This window comes from Elephantulus edwardii, unplaced genomic scaffold (assembly GCF_000299155.1).
Source record: "Elephantulus edwardii isolate Elephantulus edwardi_28Jun2011 unplaced genomic scaffold, EleEdw1.0 scaffold00096, whole genome shotgun sequence".
Taxonomy (NCBI): Eukaryota; Metazoa; Chordata; class Mammalia; order Macroscelidea; family Macroscelididae; genus Elephantulus; species Elephantulus edwardii.
The window spans coordinates 201433-222052 of NW_006399846.1; the positions used below are offsets into that span (position 1 = coordinate 201433).

At 37.8% G+C, this 20620-nt stretch overlaps 1 protein-coding gene and 1 pseudogene across 1 annotated transcript in view; both read left to right on the plus strand.

The window, feature by feature from the left end:
* The window catches only part of LOC102863260, a 475179-nt gene that overhangs the window by 66998 nt on the left and 387561 nt on the right, over positions 1-20620 (plus strand). Inside the window, exons 8-10 of the mRNA XM_006891348.1 lie at positions 355-447; positions 9215-9529; positions 10963-11286. Of these exons, the coding sequence (XP_006891410.1) occupies positions 355-447; positions 9215-9529; positions 10963-11286 (732 nt within the window). The remainder of the gene's footprint in view (positions 1-354; positions 448-9214; positions 9530-10962; positions 11287-20620) is intronic.
* On the plus strand, positions 5111-6562 carry LOC102843558 (annotated as a pseudogene).

Consider the following 20620-nt stretch of genomic DNA (forward strand, 5'->3'; position numbering starts at 1 on the left):
TACTGTTCCAGTCATTTTTGGATAATCTTCAGTAGAATCTTGCTTGCATGTGAAATCAATGATATTTTTCTGTAGTTTCCACACTCAGTTGGGTCGCCCTTCTTTGGGATGCGAACAAATATAGACCTTTCCAGTCAGTTGGCCAAGTGGTTGGTCTCAGATTTCTTGGCACAACTTGGTGAGCACATCCAAGGCAGCATCTGTTAGCTATCTTAAATAATTATTAAACATCTTCTTTATTCCCATTCTAAAAGTCCATCTATCTGTTTTCCTTATTCTAAAATGATTGCTGATACCAGCTCATTTGTGTAACACTCCATCTGACCTCTTTTCTAAACTTGAACTCCTTTGCAGGAAATGAGACTCAAATATTACCTGTGTGCAATTCCTCTTCCTTGGATCCAACAAGCTCTCCTGTTTCAGAAGGAAGTGCTCCTGTCTGCATAGGTAAGAATCAATTTCTAGGCAGTGAGATAGAACAACAGTAAGCTAGACAGCTGGAGTCTGAGTGAGAGAGTTAAAAGCAAATGTTGGCACTCACCAGGGAGCTGCTTGCTGATGCCACATACATGCTGGGGAGCTGCTTGCTGACGCCTCACATGTTCTGCAGAGCTCCTAGCTGAAGCCACACACACCCCAGGGAGCTGCTTTCTGATGCCACACAAATGTTAGGGAACTGCTTCTTGGTGCCACACACATGCTGGGGAGCTGCTAGATGATGCCACGCATGCACCAGGGAGCTGCTTGCTGATGCCACACAAGCGCCAAGGAGCTACTGACACATGCACTGGGGAGCAACACACTGGGAGCGACATGTTGGAAGGGCAGGAAAACTGGAGTCTGAGTGAGTGTGAGCCTGTAACTCCAGTCCAGTCATTGCCAGCCTGTGCTCAGAACACCACTCCCAACATGCACCAGAAGCAACACTGGAACTTGAGTGAGGTACTTTGTGGGGTGGGAGGGATCACTGCTGTTTGGCTAGATCATGTGGAACCCCTTAAGCTCAATCATAAGGGAGTGAGACAGTTGGAGCTCATCCTTGAAGGGAAAACCAAGGCTTCCTGGTTTTCCAATCAGATCTCCATGTTCCTCCTTGCATTTCCTAACTTTCAGTCCATCAGCTACATTTAGCCCACAGCTCCTTGGGCTATCCTAGCTGTGGCAGTTGTCTGACAGAGGAGGCTGCATTCCACAGGTCTTTTCTCAATTAAACTGAGAGAAACTCAGGCAGGGTAGCTGCTCCACCCTCTTATGTAGCAGTGATTTCAGATCAAGAACCTGCTATTCCCTCAGACATGGAAAACTCTACCACAGCAAGGTCACAGAGGAAGCAGGCTACCTAATCCCCATGCAAGCCAAAAGCAAGATGTCACCTCCAAAAAAATGACACAGTATCAACGGATTTCATGAAGCCAGAAAGTCTGATGAAACTTTCTGACACAGAATTTAAAAGAACAATGACTGAAAATGTTAAATTGGTGAAAGACAAACATGAAGAATCATAGGACACCACAAGGAAAAACCAGGAGGACCTTAAAAAAAACCCAACCAAAAAACTAAAAACAATCCAAAACAATTCAGATAAAACAAAGTAGGCATTAGAAGATCTGGAAAAAACATGAAGCCACAATCCAAAATATGAGGACCAATGTTTCAGATGCTGTCAATATGATAGAGGGTCACATGAACAGGGTTGAAGATATGGAACACAGAAACAGTGAAATAGAAGATAGAATTGTCACCACTGATCTTCCAGAACAAAAAGCAGAATCAAAAAGAAAGGAAAAAGAAGAAAACCTAAGGATAACGTGGGACACCATCAATAAAAATAGCATGCGCATCATTGGAATCTCAGAATAGGAAGAAGCAATGAAAGGCATGGAAAAAAAGTTGTGGAAGAATTTATAGAAGGAAATTTCCTGGGCATAAATATTCAAGAAGCTGAGAGAACACCATATAGAATAGAACTCAAAAGAAAAACACCAAGAAATATCAGTCAAATTTTTGAGAACCAAAGATAAGGAGCCAATTCTGAATGCAGCAAGGGAGAAACAAAGAATAACGTATAAGGAAGAGCTAATAAGATTAAGTGCCTATTTCTCAGCAGAAATTATGCAAGCAAGAAGATAATGGAATGACATGTATCGAACACTCAAAGAACACAACTTTCAACCCAGCAAAATTGTCCATCACATATGAAGGAGAGATCAACATATTCCCAGAAAAACAGAACCTCAGTGTGTTTGTAAAAATAAGACCAGCATAGCAGGAAAACACTGAGAGACATCTTTCATACTGAGGTGCCACAGAAATCAGGATGGACCAAAGCAACTAGCAACAATGCCAAGAAGTACTCAACACCAATGATAGCAGTGAAATCTTGTCTTTCGATAATCACTATGAAAATAAACAGTTTATATGCACCACTGAAGTGAAAAAGAGTAGCAGATTGGATAAAAAAACCCCAAAAATCCACCAATATGCTGTCTACAAGAGACACATCTCAAAAATAAAGAAAAAGAAAGACTAAAGGTAAAAGGGTGGGGGAAAAAATATACCAAGCAAATGGTAACCAGAAAAAAGCAAGAGTAGTGATATCAAGGGCTGGAGAAGAGTATTGAATGTACCATGGACTGCCAAGAAAACAAACAGATTCATTCTAGAGAGGGTTAAACCAGGCTGCTCCTTGGAGGCAAGGATTCTGGGGCTTCGTCTGACATACTTTGGACATGTTGTAAGGAGAGACATGTCTTTAGAGAGGGACATCATGCTGGGTAGAATAGAGGGACAGCGAAGGAGGGGAAGACCCTCCATGAAGTGGATTGATTCAGTGACTGGGGTAATCAGGATGGGTGTGTCAGAGGCAATGAGGTTGGCACAGGATAGAGCACGGTTTACGGCTGTTGTACATAGCATAGGGTCGCTATGAGTTGCAAACGACTCAACAGCACATAACAACAACAAAACAACAGTGATATCAATCTCTGATGAAATAGATTCCAATGCAAAAATCATCACAAAGGTCAAGGAAGGTCACTACATAATGATTAAAGGTCAATATAGAACAAGAGGACATACAATAATAAATATCTATGCACCAAATGATAGAGCTGCAAAATATATAAAACAAACATTAACAAAACTGAAAAAGGAAATAGACACCACGACTATAGTAGTCGGAGACTTCAATACATGACTCTCAAGAAAAGGTAGAATGTCCAGAAAGAAACTCAATAAAGATGCTGAAGAATTAAACCACAAAATAAACCAACTTGATCTCACAGATATTTACAGGCTAATGCACTCAAGGAGGAGTGGCATCCACTTCCATGATAGCTTGCTTCCGGAAATCCTATGAACCTGGAGAGAGGAGGAAAGGCACCCAAGCATCGAGGGCTCTCTTTCATAGGGTCACTATGAGTCACCTGCGACTTGACGGCACTGAACAACAATAACAACAACAACAACAATTCACTCAAAAAAAAGCACAGTATACCTTCTTCTCCAATGTGCATGGAACATTTTCCAGAACAGATCATATTTTAAGACACAAGGCAAGCATCAATAAATTCAAAAGCATAGAAATAATACAAAGCACCTTCTCAGACTGCAATGCTACAAAATTAGAAATTAATAACAAGTGGATAAAGAAGAAGAAAAAATCATACATTTGGAAGCTGAACAACACCTTGCTTGAACATGAGTGCATGTTAAAAGAAATAAAAAATAAAATTAAAAAGTTTCTTGAAATACTTGACAATGAAGACACAACTTACCAACACCTCTGGGAAACAGCCAAAGCAGAAATCAGAGGTCAATTTATAGCAATAAGGAAATACATTAAAAGACAGGAAAAAAAATGACCATTGACTCTCTAACTCAACATCTCCAACAAATTGGAAAAGAAAAGCAAGAAAATCTGACACCCTCCAAAAAAAAAGAAAGAAAGAAAGAAAGAAAAAAAAACCCTGTTATAAAAATTCAGGCAGAAATAAATAAATAGAAAACAGAAAAAAAATTGAAACCATCAGCAAAACCAGGAGTTGATTCTTTGAAAAGGTCAATAAAATTGACAAATCACTGGCAAAACTAACAAAAGAAAAGAAGGAAAAGACATGAATAATCCAAATAAGGGATGAAAAAGGCAGTGTCATAACAGAACCCACTAAAGTAAAAAGGTTAACAATGGAATATTATGAAAGACAATACTCAAACAAATATGAAAACCTAGAGGAAATGGACAAATACTTAGAAAATCACAACCTACCTAAATTGATACAAACCAAATTTGAACACTTGAACAAACCCATTACAAAAGAAGAAGTTGAAAAGACAATAAAACAACTTCCAGCCAAAAAAAGTCCTGGAGGAAATATTTTTAATAATTAATTTTATCAAACATTCAGAGAAGAACTTTCACCAATTCTACATAAGCTATTTTAGAAAATATAAAAAGATGGAATTCTCCCAGACTCATTCTATTAAGCAAACATATTCTAGATACCAAAGTCAAGTAGAGACACCACCAAAATAGAAATTTATAGGCCAAAATCTCTCATGAACATAGTTGCAAAAATCCTGAATAAAATCCTGGCCAACAGAATCCAATGACACATAAATAAATTAATTCATCATGACCAAGTGGGATTCATAACAGGTATGCAAGGATGGTTCAACATAAGAAAAATAATTAATGTAATTCCTCACATTAACAAAGCAAAGAGCAAGAACCACATGATTTTATCAATTGATGTAGAAAAGACCTTAGACAAAATCCAATACCTTTCCTGATTAAAACACTCAACCAAATAGAGGGGGATTTCCTCAACATAGTAAAAAATATATATGCAAACCCGAGAGCCAAGATTGTTCTCAGTGAAGAGAATTTAAAGACATTCCCCTTGAGAACAGGAATTAGGCAAGGCTGCCCACTATCACCTCTCCTATTCAATATTATACTGGAAGTTTTAGCAATAGCAATAAGACAAGAGAAGGAAATAAGAAGTATCCAAATTGGCAAAGAGGAGGTAAAATTGTCTCTATATGTGACGCGAGCTACAGGCAGGAGGGCAGACCGACAGAATGACTGAAGCCACTGGAGGCGAGCAAGATGGCGCAGACTCAAGGCACAAAGAGGAAAGTCTGTTATTACTACTATAGGGATGTTGGAAATTACTATTATGGACAAGGCCATCCAATGAAGCCCCACCAAATCTGCATGACTCACAATTTGCTGCTTAACTATGGTCTCTACCGAAAGATGGAAATCTATTGCCCTCATAAAGCCAATGCTGAGGAGATGATCAAGTACCACAATGATGACTACATTAAATTTTCGTGTTCCATCCACCCAGAAAACATGCCCGAGTATAGCAACCAGATGCAGAGATTCAATGTTGGTGAGGACTGCTCAGTATTCTCAGTATTTGGTGGCCTGTTTGAGTTCTGTCAGATATCTACCGATGGCTCTGTTGCAAGTGCTGTGAAACTTAATAAGCAACAGACAGACATCATTGTGAATTGGGCTTGGGGCCTCCACCATGCAAAGAAGTCTGAAGCATCTGGCTTCTGTTATATCAATGATATTGTCATGGCCATTCTGGAACTGCTAAAGTATCACCACAGGGTGCTGTATATTGACATTGATATTCACCATGGTGATGGCATGGAAGAGGCCTTCTATACCACAGACCGGGTCATGACTGTGTCCTTTCATAAGTATGGAGAGTACTTCCCAGGAACAGGGGACTTATGGGACTTTGGTGCTGGCAAAGGCAAGTACTATGCCGTTAACTACCCGCTCTGAGATGGGATTGATGATGAGTCCTATGAGGCCATTTTCAGGCCAGTCATATATAAAGTAATGGAGATGTTCCAACCTAGTGCAGTCATCCTACAGTGTGGCTCAGACTCCCTCTCTGGAGATCGATTAGGTTGTTACAATCTGACCATCAAAGGGCATGCCAGGTGTGTAGAACTTGTGAGGAATTTCAGTCTGCAGATGCTGATGCTGGGAGGAGGTGGCTATACCATTTGTAATGTCGCCCCATGATGGACATACGAAACAGCTGTGGCCCTGAGCACCAATATTCCTAATGAGCTTCCATACAATGACTACTTTGAGTACTGTGGACCAGATTTTAAACTTCACATCAGTCCTTCCAATATGACCAACCAGAACACAAATGAGTACTTGGAGAAGATCAAACAAAGGCTATTTGAGAATCTGAGAATGCTGCCTCATGCACCTGGAGTTCAAATTCAGGCAATTCCTGAGGATTCCATCCCAGAGGAAAGTGATGATGAGGAGGAAGATGACCCTGACCAACGCATTTCAATCTGTTCCTCTGACAAATGAATTGCCTGTGAAGAAGGGTTCTCTGACTCTGATGAGGAGGGAGAAGGTGGACGCAAGAACTCTTCTAACTTTAAAAAAGCCAAGAGAGTCAAAATAGAGGATGAAAAAGAGAAAGACCCAGAAGAGAAGAAAGAAGTCACAGAAGAAGAGAAAATCAAGGAGGAGAAGCCTGAAGCCAAAGGGGTCAAGGAGGAGGTCAAGTAACCTGAGAGGACCTCGCTAGTGCTGGCTTCTTGTATAGTTCCCCACAATTCTCCCCAACCCCTCAAGAGTTTATATTTTCTATTTCTCTGTGTATTTATATAAAAGTATATTAAATATAAATATCCCCAGGGACTAGACCAGAGCAAAGGTCCTGGGCCCAGCCCAGGGCAGCTCTGCTAGGTGCACTGTAGCTACTGTCTTTTAAACAAGACACAGGACAGAATCCGGACGTGCAGAGTACCTGCTTCCTTTTGGTAAGGTACCTTTATAAAGGTACATCCTAGGATGGGGGTGGGTGTTGGGCCCTCAGGGATTCCTAGTTCTTTTCAACCACTTTAGATTGGTTACTTTCTCTTAGCTCCCACATTGCAGCCTAACCCAATGTGAGCCAAGAAACTCACTACCTGCCCCTATCTTACCCCAGTTCTGCGGGTGGAGTTTGATAATCTAGTTTCCTTTTTTCAGATACTATTTTCATGTTTGTGGGAATCTTTGTAATAAAATGGTACGTTTCTACACTCTTGAAAAAAATTATCTCTATATGCAGATGATAAAATAGTATCCTTAGAAAAGCCTCAAAACTGAGCAAGAAAACTACTAGACATCGTTGACCAATTCAGCAAAGTGGCAGGATACAAGAGCAACATGCAAAAATCAATTTAATTTCTCTACAGTGACAATGAGAATACAGAGCTTTAGCTAAGACAAACAATATCCTTCACAATAGCTAATCACAAGATTAAATACTGGGGAATAAATCTAACCAGAAGCACAAGGATCTCTTCAAAGAAAATTATAAAACCTTACTGCAAGAAACAAAAATAGACCTAGAGAACTGGAAGAGTATACCTTGTTCATGGAAAGGAAGGCTCAGTATTCGGAAAATGACAATATAACCAAAGGCAATTTACACGTTCAATGCAATCCCAATACAAATAACAATCCTATTCTTCAATGAGATGGAAAAGGCAATCTCGAATTTCATTTGGAAAGGAAATAGGCCCATAATAAACAAAACACTCCTTAAAAAGAAACAAGGTAGGAGTCATCTTACTCCCTGATTTCAAATCCTACTACACTGCCATGGTGGTCAAGACAGTGTGGTACTGGGACAATAACAGACACATAGATCAATGGAATAGAATTGAGAACCCAGAAATCAGCCCATCTAACTATGGTCAACTGATTTTTGACAAGGAGATGAAGTCAGTTAAGTGGGGAAAGGAGAGCCTTTTTAACAAATGGTGTTGGCAAAATTGGAGAACTATCCGTAGAAAACTCAAGCAAGATCCACACCTCACTCCATACACAAAACCAACTCAAAGTCGAACAAAGACCTAAGACTAAAACCAAGGACTATAAACTTCATTAGAGAAAAGCTTGAAAGAACTCTAGAAGCCCTAATCCACAACATAAACAGTCTTCCAAGCATCTAGAAAAACCTACAACTAGGAAAGGATAAAATAGATGAATGGAATCTTCTTAGAATCAAATCCCTATGCATATCCAAAAACTTCTACAACAGGGAAGCCACAGACTGATAAAAAAAGATTTGGCAATTGCATATCTGATAAGGGACTTATGTTTTGAATTTATAAAATACTCAAGCATCACAACAAGATAAAGGTAAATAATCCAATAGACAAATGGGCACAGAATATGGGCAGACACTTCACCAAAAAAGACATTCAGATGGTGAACAAACACTTGAAGAAATGCTCAAAATCCCTAGCTCTAAGGGAGATGCAAATCACAACAACTATGAGATATCGTCTCACCCCAGTCAGAATAACAAAATTTAACAGAACAGCAAGCAACAAATGCTGGCAAGGTTGTGGAGAAACTGGAACCCTTATTCACTGTTGGTGGAAGTGTAAAATGGTGCAACCACTATGGAAGACTGTATGGTGTTTCTCAAAAGGTTGCAAATACCATTTGACCCAGCAATTCCATTACTGGGAATAGACCCTAACAGATACATGCACACCTATGTTTTATTTCGGCTTTGTTCACAATAGCAAAGAGTTGGAAACAACCCTAGTGCCCATCAACAAACGAATGAATAGAGAAGCTCTAGTGTATTCACACAATGGAATACTACACTGCATTGAAAAACAAGTAACTCATAAAATATTATATGAAATGGATGACCATGGAGGACATCATGCTGAGTGAAATATCTCTGTCACAAAAAGACAAATACAGCATAATGCCACTGTTAAAAGACAGGACTGACATGAGGGCTGGGGTAAACTAAGAAAAGAAGGGATAAATAATCTATACACCATTGAAACAGACAAGGGAGAGAACTATATAAAAGAAATATATGATTAGGTATTATTGGCATGACAAGAGTCCATAATAAAAGCCGCATAGTAAAGTGGTCTGGGATGGAGATGGGGGATAGTATAATAATGAAAGGACTTTTTCCCCAAAGAAAAAAGTAATCTTGGGGTAGTAGGGGCAGGGAGAAAAATGTGCAACAATGAATGATTGTAAACCTAAGTTTAAGTTCTTTATAAATTTTAATTAAAATCTCAAAAAATTAAAGAAGGAGATAAGGGGAAAAATAGAATCAATTACTACTAGTCTATGAAAATCATCCTAATCCTTGAGAAGACACTTTATCAATATTATCTGCTCTTTTCTCAGAAGGTGATCATCTTCGCCTGGTGAATGGAGGAGGTCGCTGTGCTGGAAGAGTGGAAGTCTATCATGAGGGCTCCTGGGGCACTGTTTGTGATGACAGCTGGGACCTAAGTGATGCTAATATAGTATGCAAACAGCTAGGCTGTGGAGAGGCTGTTAATGCTACTAGTTCTGCTCATTTTGGGGAAGGAACAGGGCCCATATGGCTGGATGAGCTGAGCTGCTCTGGAAAAGAATCTCATATTTGGCAGTGTCATTCACATGGCTGGGGGCAGCACAATTGTAGACACAAGGAAGATGCAGGAGTTATTTGTTCAGGTAAATATTTTATATACCTTCTGGTCATAATTGCATAAGAAAGGACAAAGGTGGAGCAAAGTGTAGTCAGAGACATTCATTTCAGAAAATTTCTTGACAATCCAGGTCAGAGACAACAATTATAGCAATCAGAATCCCTGAAGTGTGGGTTTGATGAGTTGGTGCTACCTCATATGCAAGACAATATTATATACAAAAGATAAAAAGACAGAAACAGGCTTGCATACCATCAATATGATAATAGTTAACATTGAGAAGTTTGTTGTTTTTATCTTAAATAAATTAATATGGAACTTGATAGAGGACAACAATTCAATGGAATCACTAGGTAATCAGAGCAGCAACTAAAAAGTATATTAAGGAGTAAAATATCACAATTAAATTTCTCATTCTTCAGATAAAAAGATAAGTTGCCATTCCCAATTTCTCGTGGCAAACAAGTGATCCTCACCTGTCATAGGAGCAAAGCTTATCATAAAAGATCAGTGCCCTTGCTCTGTAGACATGATACATTTTAGAAACTACCGTGATGTGGCAAAAAGATGTTCAGTAATATTGGGAGAAATGGTATCATGGCTCACCAACTTAGGGAAATAAATGGTATACGCCAGGAGAGATTGTCATTTCATTCTTCACTATGATACAAATTTGTAGAAAACAAAACAATGAAATATCAGGAAAAGAGATGGGATTTTTTAAGAGTATGTACACAAAACCTTTGTTTTAGTGCTTAAGTGTCTTCACGCTTGCTCATTCACTTATTAAAACATATAGTATTTTATTATGTTTACAATGAAGGTTTACACAGCGGTTTAAAATTCCACTCAACCATTACCACACATGTTGTTCAGTGACATTGATGCCACTCTTCATAGGACATGACTATTCTCATTATTTCCATCACAATTTCTACATTTCAATTACTCTAGTTTTCCTGATCTCTTTAGAGTCTCATCTTTGTTTTGAAATATTTGTTTCCCATTTAGTCTCAGGTTATTTTAAAAGTAACATAATGCTTATGGGTAATATTCATTATTTTTTTGCTGTTCTCACAATTTTATCAAAGGAAATTGTATGAAAATAAGGGAACACCTTAGAACCCGTGAAACTAAAATTACTCTCTAAAGTATATTTATGGAGAAGATCCAGAAAATTTAATTGTAAAAGACTAAGGCTTTGGATGAGATATGGAACTATTTTGGAATTATTTATGGTGTTTTAACAAGGCCACTAAGTGCAAAACCCAGGACTAGAATAGAATATTTTTGGGAATAAATACTGACTTTTACTAAATTGTCCAGCAGTTAGTAAAGTATCACCAGTATTTGACATAAAGTACATACTTTTAAAACTGTTGTTGCATCATAGCATAAGGCAAGAGTCCTTTGAATCTTCAGAGAAGACATATACCTGCTAACTCTTTTTCACACCAGAGTTCATGTCTCTGAGGCTGAATGAAGAGCCCAGAAGAGAGAGCTGTTCAGGACGTCTGGAAGTTTTCTACAATGGATCCTGGGGCACCATTGGCAGGAGTGGCATGTCTTCAACCACAGTGGCAGTGGTATGCAGGCAACTGGGTTGTGCAGACAAAGGGAGCATCATCAGTCCTGCATCTTCTGACAAGCAATTAGCCCTACCCATGTGGGTAGACCAAGTTCAATGTCCAGAAGGACCTGACAAATTATGGCAATGCTTATCATCTCCTTGGAAGCAAAGATTAGCCAGCCCTTCAGAGGAAACCTGGATCACATGTGCTAGTGAGTATATGATAGACTATCTGGAAATTATACTCTGCATATCCTATTATCTTCTAATAAAACAAACTAGACTTTGTTTCCCTATTTTCTAATGAGTGAAAACTGTTAAAGCTAATTAAGTAGGAACAGGAAACACTGGTAATTACTTATTCTACCTAGGTGATGTAATTGATCCCATCCCATTTGGCCAATAGGGATTCAAGACCAGTGAAGACTATTCCAAAGAACATAACTCTCATAATCTGCTTGAAAATTTAATTCAGTTGCTTTCTCTGAATAAGTGAAGAGAAGAAAATATGAGATTATTTTACTGTTGTTTGGATGGTCTATCTTACCTTTACCTTTTTTCTCTTTCAAATATCTTTTTTCTCTTTCAAATATCATCTTGCTAGTAGTGCCTGTATAACACAAACAGTTAAGTCCTTGACTATGAACTGAAAGGGTCATAATTCAAACCCGCCTACAAGGGCCTCATGAACCAATGCTGGAAATCTGATGGATCTGCCTGGAAAGCCCCATTTAGCAGTTCTATTCCACATGACCAAAATCACCATGAATCAGAACTGATTGCCCAGTAACAAGACCCAAAAATCAAAGCCAGTTTCACAGTAATAACATCATCTTGCTTTGCTAATATAAGGAAAGAATCAATCAAAGAAATCCTTCATAGTTTATTGTCCTTCATTTCTTTAAACTAGAAGATTTCTATTTACCCAACAATCTCCCAAGCTCTTTTGTTTCTATTTGAGACCTAACAGTGCATATTTTACAATGCTAACTTTCTAATTGACATTTCCTTTATTTCATTGTGATTCCAATAGAAAGGATGAAATACTCTCAGGTTTTATATTTTTATAAAAGGTAAACATAGAAATATATGTAGATATGTACTTAAAAACCACACTAAATAGACTCATTTTAAAGTAGACAAATTTAAAATTATTTCGAGTCTGTCTTCCTCTGTGATATTTTTAGAAGTTTAACCTTTGATGGAGAAATCATCTAAGTATATTTTTCAGACAAGATAAGACTTCAAGAAGGACCCACTAACTGCTCTGGACGTGTAGAGGTCTGGCATGGAGGTTCCTGGGGGACAGTGTGTGATGACGACTGGGACTTGGAAGATGCAAAAGTGGTGTGTCGGCAACTGGGCTGTGGCTCGGCTTTGAAGGCACATAAAGAAGCAAAGTTTGGTCAGGGCACTGGGCCCATATGGCTCGATCAAGTAAAGTGCACAGGGAATGAGTCCTCTTTGTGGAACTGCCATGTCAGATCCTGGGGGCACAGTGATTGTGGACATAAGGAGGATGCTGCGGTAGAGTGCTCAGGTGAGTGCCAGGAGCCTAGATTAAGTTTGAAGCCTTTGGCAACAATAATGGAGTAGATGATAAAGTGCACTGCATGAAAAAAACCAGCATATCAATGCAGGGACTTGGGTGGAAGGAGGTAATTGTGTTATTTCTAGTTGAAATGATGAAAATAAGGCTTCTGTATTTATATGGACTTTCACCAGGAAAAGAATGTTCTACAGATATATAGAGATATGGATATACTTATAGGTGGTCTAGTGGTAAGAAGCTCTGCTGCAATCCCAAAGTCATGTGGTTTGAATCCACAGTCCTCCTCCATGGGAGAAAGATGGGCCATCTCCTTCCATCTTATTTACTGCCTCTCAAAACCCACTGGAGGGTCAGCTGTGAGTTTGTTCTGACTTGATGGCATACAACAACATATGGATAGTAAGGAGTGTTGTGGCACAGTGTTTAAATGCTCAGTCTCAGTTGATAATTAAAGGTCACTAGTTCTAACCCACCACCTGCTCTATGGTAGAAAGATGTGGAAGACTGCTTCCATAAATATTTACAGTTGCGGAAATCCCATGGGACCATTGTATTCTGGATTTTTTATGAGTCAGAATTAACTCAATGGCTTCTGTGGTTTGTGTTTTTTGGGGGGATGGGAGGGGTGGGAGGTTGGGTCTTGATAGAAATGTGTCTAACTAGAAACGTCTCCATACTGAGGAAAAAGTAAGGGGTTCTAGTTTTAACTGGGAAGAACTGATTTACTCAGTTGAGAAGGATGGAGAGCTTAAATAAGGAAATAGAAATATTTCTGTTACACTTCATTGCCAAAGTTATTTTTCTCTTTTTTCCTACAGGAACTGCAATAACACCACCAAATTCCACAGGTACATCATGGACTTTATGATCATGAGGCTTTTTATCTACTTATTTGGAATTCATCTTGCTTAGAGACTTTAGGTCTAAAGAAATTCCGAGTTTAGATTTACATCAGGCATCTTGTGTCTAAACTATGAAAGGAATGGTAACTAAAGACCTGGGTCTTTAGTCAAGTCTTTTAATCATCCTTGTTGGTTTTCCTTTTCCTTAGGTCACTCATCACTCATTGCACTGGGGATCTTGGGATTCATTCTCATAGGTTTTGTCATCACCTTCCTTTTGTGGATTCAGAAACGAAGACAAAGGCAGCAGCTTACAGGTCTGAGCCAAATTGTGTCTCTATAATGCAGTCTCTATAATGCATTTCTAGCCAATAAGTTGGTGACTTGGATCCACAGGTGCTACATGAGAGAAAGTTGCGGCAGTTGGCTTCCATAAAGGCTTACAACCTTGGAAACCCTGTGGATTTATCTTACTCTCATAGGGTGCATATGGGTTAAAATAACTTCAGTTTGGTTTTTATTTATTACTGATTTTAACATGCTCACACAGTATCATCATATGTCAACAGGAAAAACCAGTAAGTAGGAAAAGATATCCAATTTGGTAGAGAATCAGAGAACACAGGAAAAGCTCTTTATTAGATAGATTGTCACAATAGCCACAGCATACTGTGACTCAACATACAAAACTAATCATGAAGATGACCCTGGATAGGGTAAATATTTTGGATTTGTATACATAAGGTTGCCATAAGCGATAGCCAACTTGATAACAATTAACAACAATGACATCATAACATTGTCTAGAGGTTAAAGGAGACATGGGGTAAAAAATATATATAAAGCAAAAAGAAAGATTAGTTTCAACTATCAAATGTTCAGAAAGAAAGAAATTAGAAAAGGTTTGAAAAATTTCTCATCTCAACACTATTCCAGAGGAAAATAAGGATTTTATTTACCTACATATTTTGTTGGGTCATTAGAGACCTGATGGTTCAGAATAAATATACTCTATGTGGTTAATGTAGTATACCGATTTTCCCAAATGTTTATTTCAATTTTCATTATTATAAATTGTTACTACTGATTTTGTTATTCTCAAGTAATATGCTAATCTCTGAATATAGAGACACAAAAAACTTTGTCTTCACAGAGTTTCAAGATTAGAGGCAGATCTACATGTAAATAGATTAACTGCAATGTACTATTACTGTACATTAAATAGGAACAAATAAAATAGTAAAAAATAAGAGAGGAATTAATTGAAAAAGTTTAGAGAGGATATGAGATTTTGGAGATAAAGTTTGAAGATAAAGTACAAAAGTTGAGGTTAAGTTCTTTAAGAGACAGAAAACCATGAAGAAGTATTATTCTAACAAAGCATGGTACATTTGCTGGGTTTTGTGAATGTGTATGTGTGTGCATTTGTGTATGTGTGTGTGTCTAGGGGATGGAAATTGATTGTAAAGAGAGTCACTAGTGATTTAGACTAGAGGAGATAAGAGGGAAGAGCCAAATGTATTCAATGGTAGAAGTTAAATAGTTATTAGAACATTATATAAGGGAGGGAAGTACTCAAGATGTCTTTTGGAAAGATGTCTTTGGAAACAACATGTAGCAAGCATTGGAAAGGACGATATTTTTGATAGGGAAAACGATTTGAAATAGTCAAGATAAAAAGTGAAAAAGTCTTTAACTTCAATGGGAATAGAGGAAGTGGATAGATTTTAGGGACATTTTAGAAAACACTCTAGTAATTTACAGATGACTTGGAGTAAAGCGTTGCACTGCCAGCTCACAGGCAGATAGTTTATATGTACCAATTTTGCTCTTTGGGAGAAAAAATGAGTAATCTCCTGAGTGATTTACAGTCTCTGAAATTCCATTGAAGGGTCCAGCTGTGAGTTGGTTCTGATGTGGACACACATTATAACAACAACTGATTGCCTTCAAAGAAAAGTTATTTAATAATAATAGAGAAAAGTCAGTTACCTGTCTATTTCACTGGGATGTATGACCTTTAAGGGCATAGCATAGATAAAAGTGTGTTTTTACCCTGCTGGGATAGAAAACACACATAAAGAAGGGGAAGTTGTATTGGGGCATACTCTTCTCTAATCTAGAATATCTTTTACTAGTGTGGTCAAGAGGAGAAAATTCTGTTCATCAAGTTCCATACAAGGAGATGAATTCCAGCCAGAAGGCAGACAATCTGGGACTGCTGAATTCCTCAGGTCTGTGGGTTCACTGAGGTTCTGTAGTCTAGGGGTTCATATGAGCAGCTGCAATTAACCTTGAGACATTCAGCTTTGCACATTGAAGAAAATCAATTTAAAAACAAGTATCTAGGAGGTTGTTGTTGTTATGTTCCATCGAATCACCTGCAACTCATAGTGACCCTATGTACAACAGCTCTGAACCCTGCTCTATTCTGTGCCAATTTTATTGTGTCTGACACACCTACCCTATTTATTCCAGCCACTGAATCAATCCAACTCACTGAGAGTCTTCCTCTCTTGCACTGTTCCTCCACCTTCCCAAATATGAGATTCCTCTGCAAGGTCTGATCCCTCCTTGCAACATGTTCAAAGTACGTAAGATGAAGCTTCAGAATCCTTGCCTCTAAGGATCAACCTGGACTCACCCTCTCTAGGATGAACCTATTTCTTTTCCTAGCAGTCCATGAATATTCAGCACTCTTCCCCAGAACCACAGTTCAAAGGCAACAATTCTCCATCTATTTTCCCTAGTCATTGTCCAGTTTTCTTGAGGCATAGCAAGTAACTGCAAAGACTATGGCCTGGATCAGGCACACCTTAGTCTCCAGACTGACATGATTGTTCATCAGTATTCTGGAGAGGTCTCTGACAGCAGACTTCCCCAGTACAATTTATCTTTTAATTTCCTGGCTGCTAGTACCAAGAGTGTTGATTGTGGAGCCAAGCAAACTAAAGCTGTTAACAATTTCAGTCTCTTCACCATCTATCGTGACGCTTAGTGGTGAGAATCTTTTTCTTGATGTTGAGCTTCAATCCATATTGAAGGCTTCAGTCCTTGATCTTCTGCAGCAAGCGCTTCAGATCCTCCTCAGTTTCAGCAAGCAGGATCGTGTCATCTGTGTAACACAGATTATTGATGGGTCTTCCTCCAATCCTGATGCCACATTTCTTGTGATAGAGCCCAGCCTCCTTGACAATCTGTTCTGCATATAGATCAAAAAAGTATGGATATATGGCACATCCCTGACACACATCCTTCCCAATTTTGAACCATAGAGTGTATTCTTGCTCTGTTCTAATGACTGCCTCCTGGTCCAATTGTAGGTTTTGGGATTCCCATTCTTCTCAGAGTCCCATTCTTCACAGTTTGTTGTAATCTACACAGTCAAATGCCTTTACACAGTCAATGAAACAGATAGACATTGCTCTGGTACTCTCTGCTTTCAGCCAATATCCATTTAACATTAGCTATAATATCCCTAGTATCATGGCCTCTTCTAAACCCAGCCTGAACTTCTGGCAGTTCTTTGTTGATGTGCTGTTCCAGTCATTTTTTTATAATTTTCAGCAGAATCTTGCTTGCATGTGATAGTAAAGATATTATTTGGTAATTTCTGCAGTCTGTCAGGTTATCTGTCTTTGGAATGGGGACAAATATAGATCTCGTCCAGTCAGTTGGCCAGGAGGTTGTTCTCCAGTTTTGGCCCAACTTAGTGAGCACATCCAGGGCATCATCTGTTTTTTGAGATATGGCAATCGGTATGCTGTCAATTCCTGGGGCCTTTTTTTTTGCCAATTCTTTCAGAGCAGCTTGAACTTCTTCCTTAATCGCCATAGGCTTTTGCTCATATGTTGTTTCTTGAAATTTTTCTGTATCTGCCTATTCCTTTTGGTACAATGACTCTGTATAGTCTTTCCACCTTCTTTTAATACTTCCTGAATCATTTAATACTCTGTATACTCTTTCCATCCTTTTTTAAATGCTTCCTGGGTCATTTAATATTCTGCTCAAAGCTGGAAATAAAATGATAGAATTTTGTACAATCAACAATTTATTCATTGCAATTATATTTTATAAGAAACATAAATGCAGGCTATACACATGTATTTAGCCTGATGGTATGCAAAAGAATCAGATGAATTACATCTGTGGAAAGAATCACTGGAAAAGCTCAGTAACAGCTGTGAAAACTAGGCCAGGTGCTGATAGTAGAACAGACCATCAACTACTCATATGCAAGTTCAAGCTGAAGCTAAGGAAAAGGAAATCAAAACCATGAGAACCAAAATTTGACCTTAAGTCTATCATACTCCAATTTCAAAACCATCTCAGGAACAGATTTTAGGCCTTGAACACTAATGAGTGAAGACCAGATGAGCTATAGGAGGATATCAAGAAAATCATCCAAGATGAATGCAGGAGGTCATTGCAAAGACAAAGGAAGAAAAGACCAAGACGGATGTCAGAAAAGGCTCTGAATGTTGCATTAAAGCACTGAGAAGCCAAAGTAAAAGAGAAGATTTCAAAGGGCAGTGTGAGAAGACAAGTTGGTAAAGTACTATAATGAAATGTGCAAAGAGCTGGATTCAGAAAATCAAAGGGGCCGAAGTCGCTCAGCATTTCTTAAGCTGAAGGAGCTGAAGAAAATGGGAGGTTATCATGTATGAAAATAGAAGAAAGGCAGGTATGAATTATTCTTACAGAACATTAAAAATAAAAATCATGGTGAGACTTCCTGTTTTAGAGGCATATAAACATTTCTGACAGAGGAACACAGATAACTCTGACGGCATAGTCCAGAGGGAGCTGGGCTGCTAACACAAAGCCATGTTTCCTTGGAGACTGAAATCCACCAGCAGCTCCATGAGAGAAAAGATGATGACTCTTCTGTCATGCAATTTACAGCCTGCTTAAAATTCATTACAGTGTCAGCTATGAGTCTTATTTTTATCTTTATATATTTTCTACCATTTTTTTCCTAGTGTCATCTCCTGTCATTCTCCTTTCTCTCATTTGATGTTTGTCATGTTTTATTTTAGTCTAAACATTTCAAAGGAATCTCTGATGGCCCACTGGTAAGGAATTGCACTGCTAACCCAAAGCAACAATCCACCAAAATCCACCAGCAACTCTGTGGGAGAAAAACGGACATTCTCCTTCAGAGTGATTTACAGAAGAACAACAAAAGTTTTAAGTCTCTACGTCTTTCAGCTCAACTCAACTCATCTCATCTCATTGCAGTTGAGTCTGAACTAACTTGTAGCTGACCTTCCAGTGAGTTTTCTGAGGCTGTGAATCTTATGGTAGGAGATTGCCTAGTGAATTCAAACTGTCAGAGAGACACGGCCTTTGTGATATTAGCATTTATTCTATTAAAATCTATGACAAAACTATCTTTGGTTCCCATTGCATCATACCTCTTTTTTTTTTTTGCCTTCTTCTATTTTGCATCTGAGTGCTAAACCTATCTCTAGATAACATAACTCTACAGCAGTTGGGAGAAAGAAAAAAAATCTCAGTACCCACTTTATAAAGACTTGATTCCTTAATACTACCACCTCTGAGTGGAGCTTGCCACATTGTTTGTAACATAAAGAATTTAGAAATTGCTTCTACTGTACCAGGAACATATGTCTAAGGAATGGGAAAGGGGGTTTTTTTTGTGCCTCTAAAGTCATACTTGCTTCCCTTCCTGAGCATAGGCAGCATTGTTAGATTCTCAAAAAACTTCTGAGGTATTGTGAGGGAAAGATTGATTTATTTTCTAGTAATTATTTTCTTCTTTTCATAATGAATCAAATATTTTTTAATGCTGCTAGACTAATTATTGTGTTTAAATATCTTTCCATTTCTAAAATGAAAAAAGAAGATCTTTCTTGAGGCACATTGAAAAGGAAAATAAATGGGGAAATTATAATCCAGTGAGGTGAGTGACAGAATTTATTCATCATTGTTCAAAACAGATAAACTTCTGAGAGTTTTTCTTGTCAATATTTTTCCTGAAGTTCTAGGGTGTAGTGGTTACATGGTGACTGTGGGTTAAGTAGAAGTGAAAAGTGAGGGATTTACAGAACAACAAAAGTTGTGGGTTTTTTCCCACTTCACTTTTATTTCATTTTAATGATTTTCAAACAAAGTCATATACATTGTGATTCATTCATGTACATTATGCTTTGTACTCTTAAACATTGTGTATAATAAAAAAATTCCATCAGAAAAGTCAGTAATATTTGCTAATATTGAAATAATTATTTCTCCAAGGATTGTTAGTAGGACACAGACCACATTATTACAGTATTCTCAAACCTATTTAGATTAAATATATTTTTGTTATAACTATAGATTATCATATCCTTCAGTTAGGATACTAGAAAATATGACTTGTACCAAATATAAAGATAGCATTTAAGGCTCACATTCAATTAGCTTAAACCTATATGCACATCAAAGTATCATTTCAACATTTTGATTCCCATCCTGCCCACCCTTGGCTCCTGATTTGTTCTCCTTACCCCTTGGACTTTCATGCACATTTTACTAGTTATCCTTCTATTTTTACAATAATGGTCTAATGCAGTATTTTTCCTTATGCAACTGAGTAGGTTCACTCAGAACAATATTCTCCAGTCTCTCCCATGTTATGTAGTATTTTTCTATAAATTGTTGCTCATGACAGGGGCATAGTAATCACAGGGTTGCAAAGTTTGGTGAGTGGAGAGAAGGAGTGAAGGAAATAGAAAAGATCCAGCAGGGACCAGAAAAGACAGAGTAATGGTAGGAATAAATCATTGGTGATTAATTTTATAAAATATAATATATAGGAGTGATTGTATGAAAAACATTGTGAATGAAGGAAAATGTGAAACATAAATTATGTATTAATTTATGGAAACTAACAAATTTTTTTAAAAAAGGAATTGAAAAGATTTACTTCATTAAGTGAGCTAATATTTAAAATTTAAGCTGCAAGCAAAAAATTATATGTTGCTATCAAGATCCATTGAATAAAATTTAGTATTTAAATAACAAGACAGTGGAAGTTATAAAAACACAATTTTATTGTCTGATTATTTACAGACCGTAGATGTACTACTGATATATGGAAAACAACATAATAATATATATATCTATTTAAAGATGAAGGAGATGATT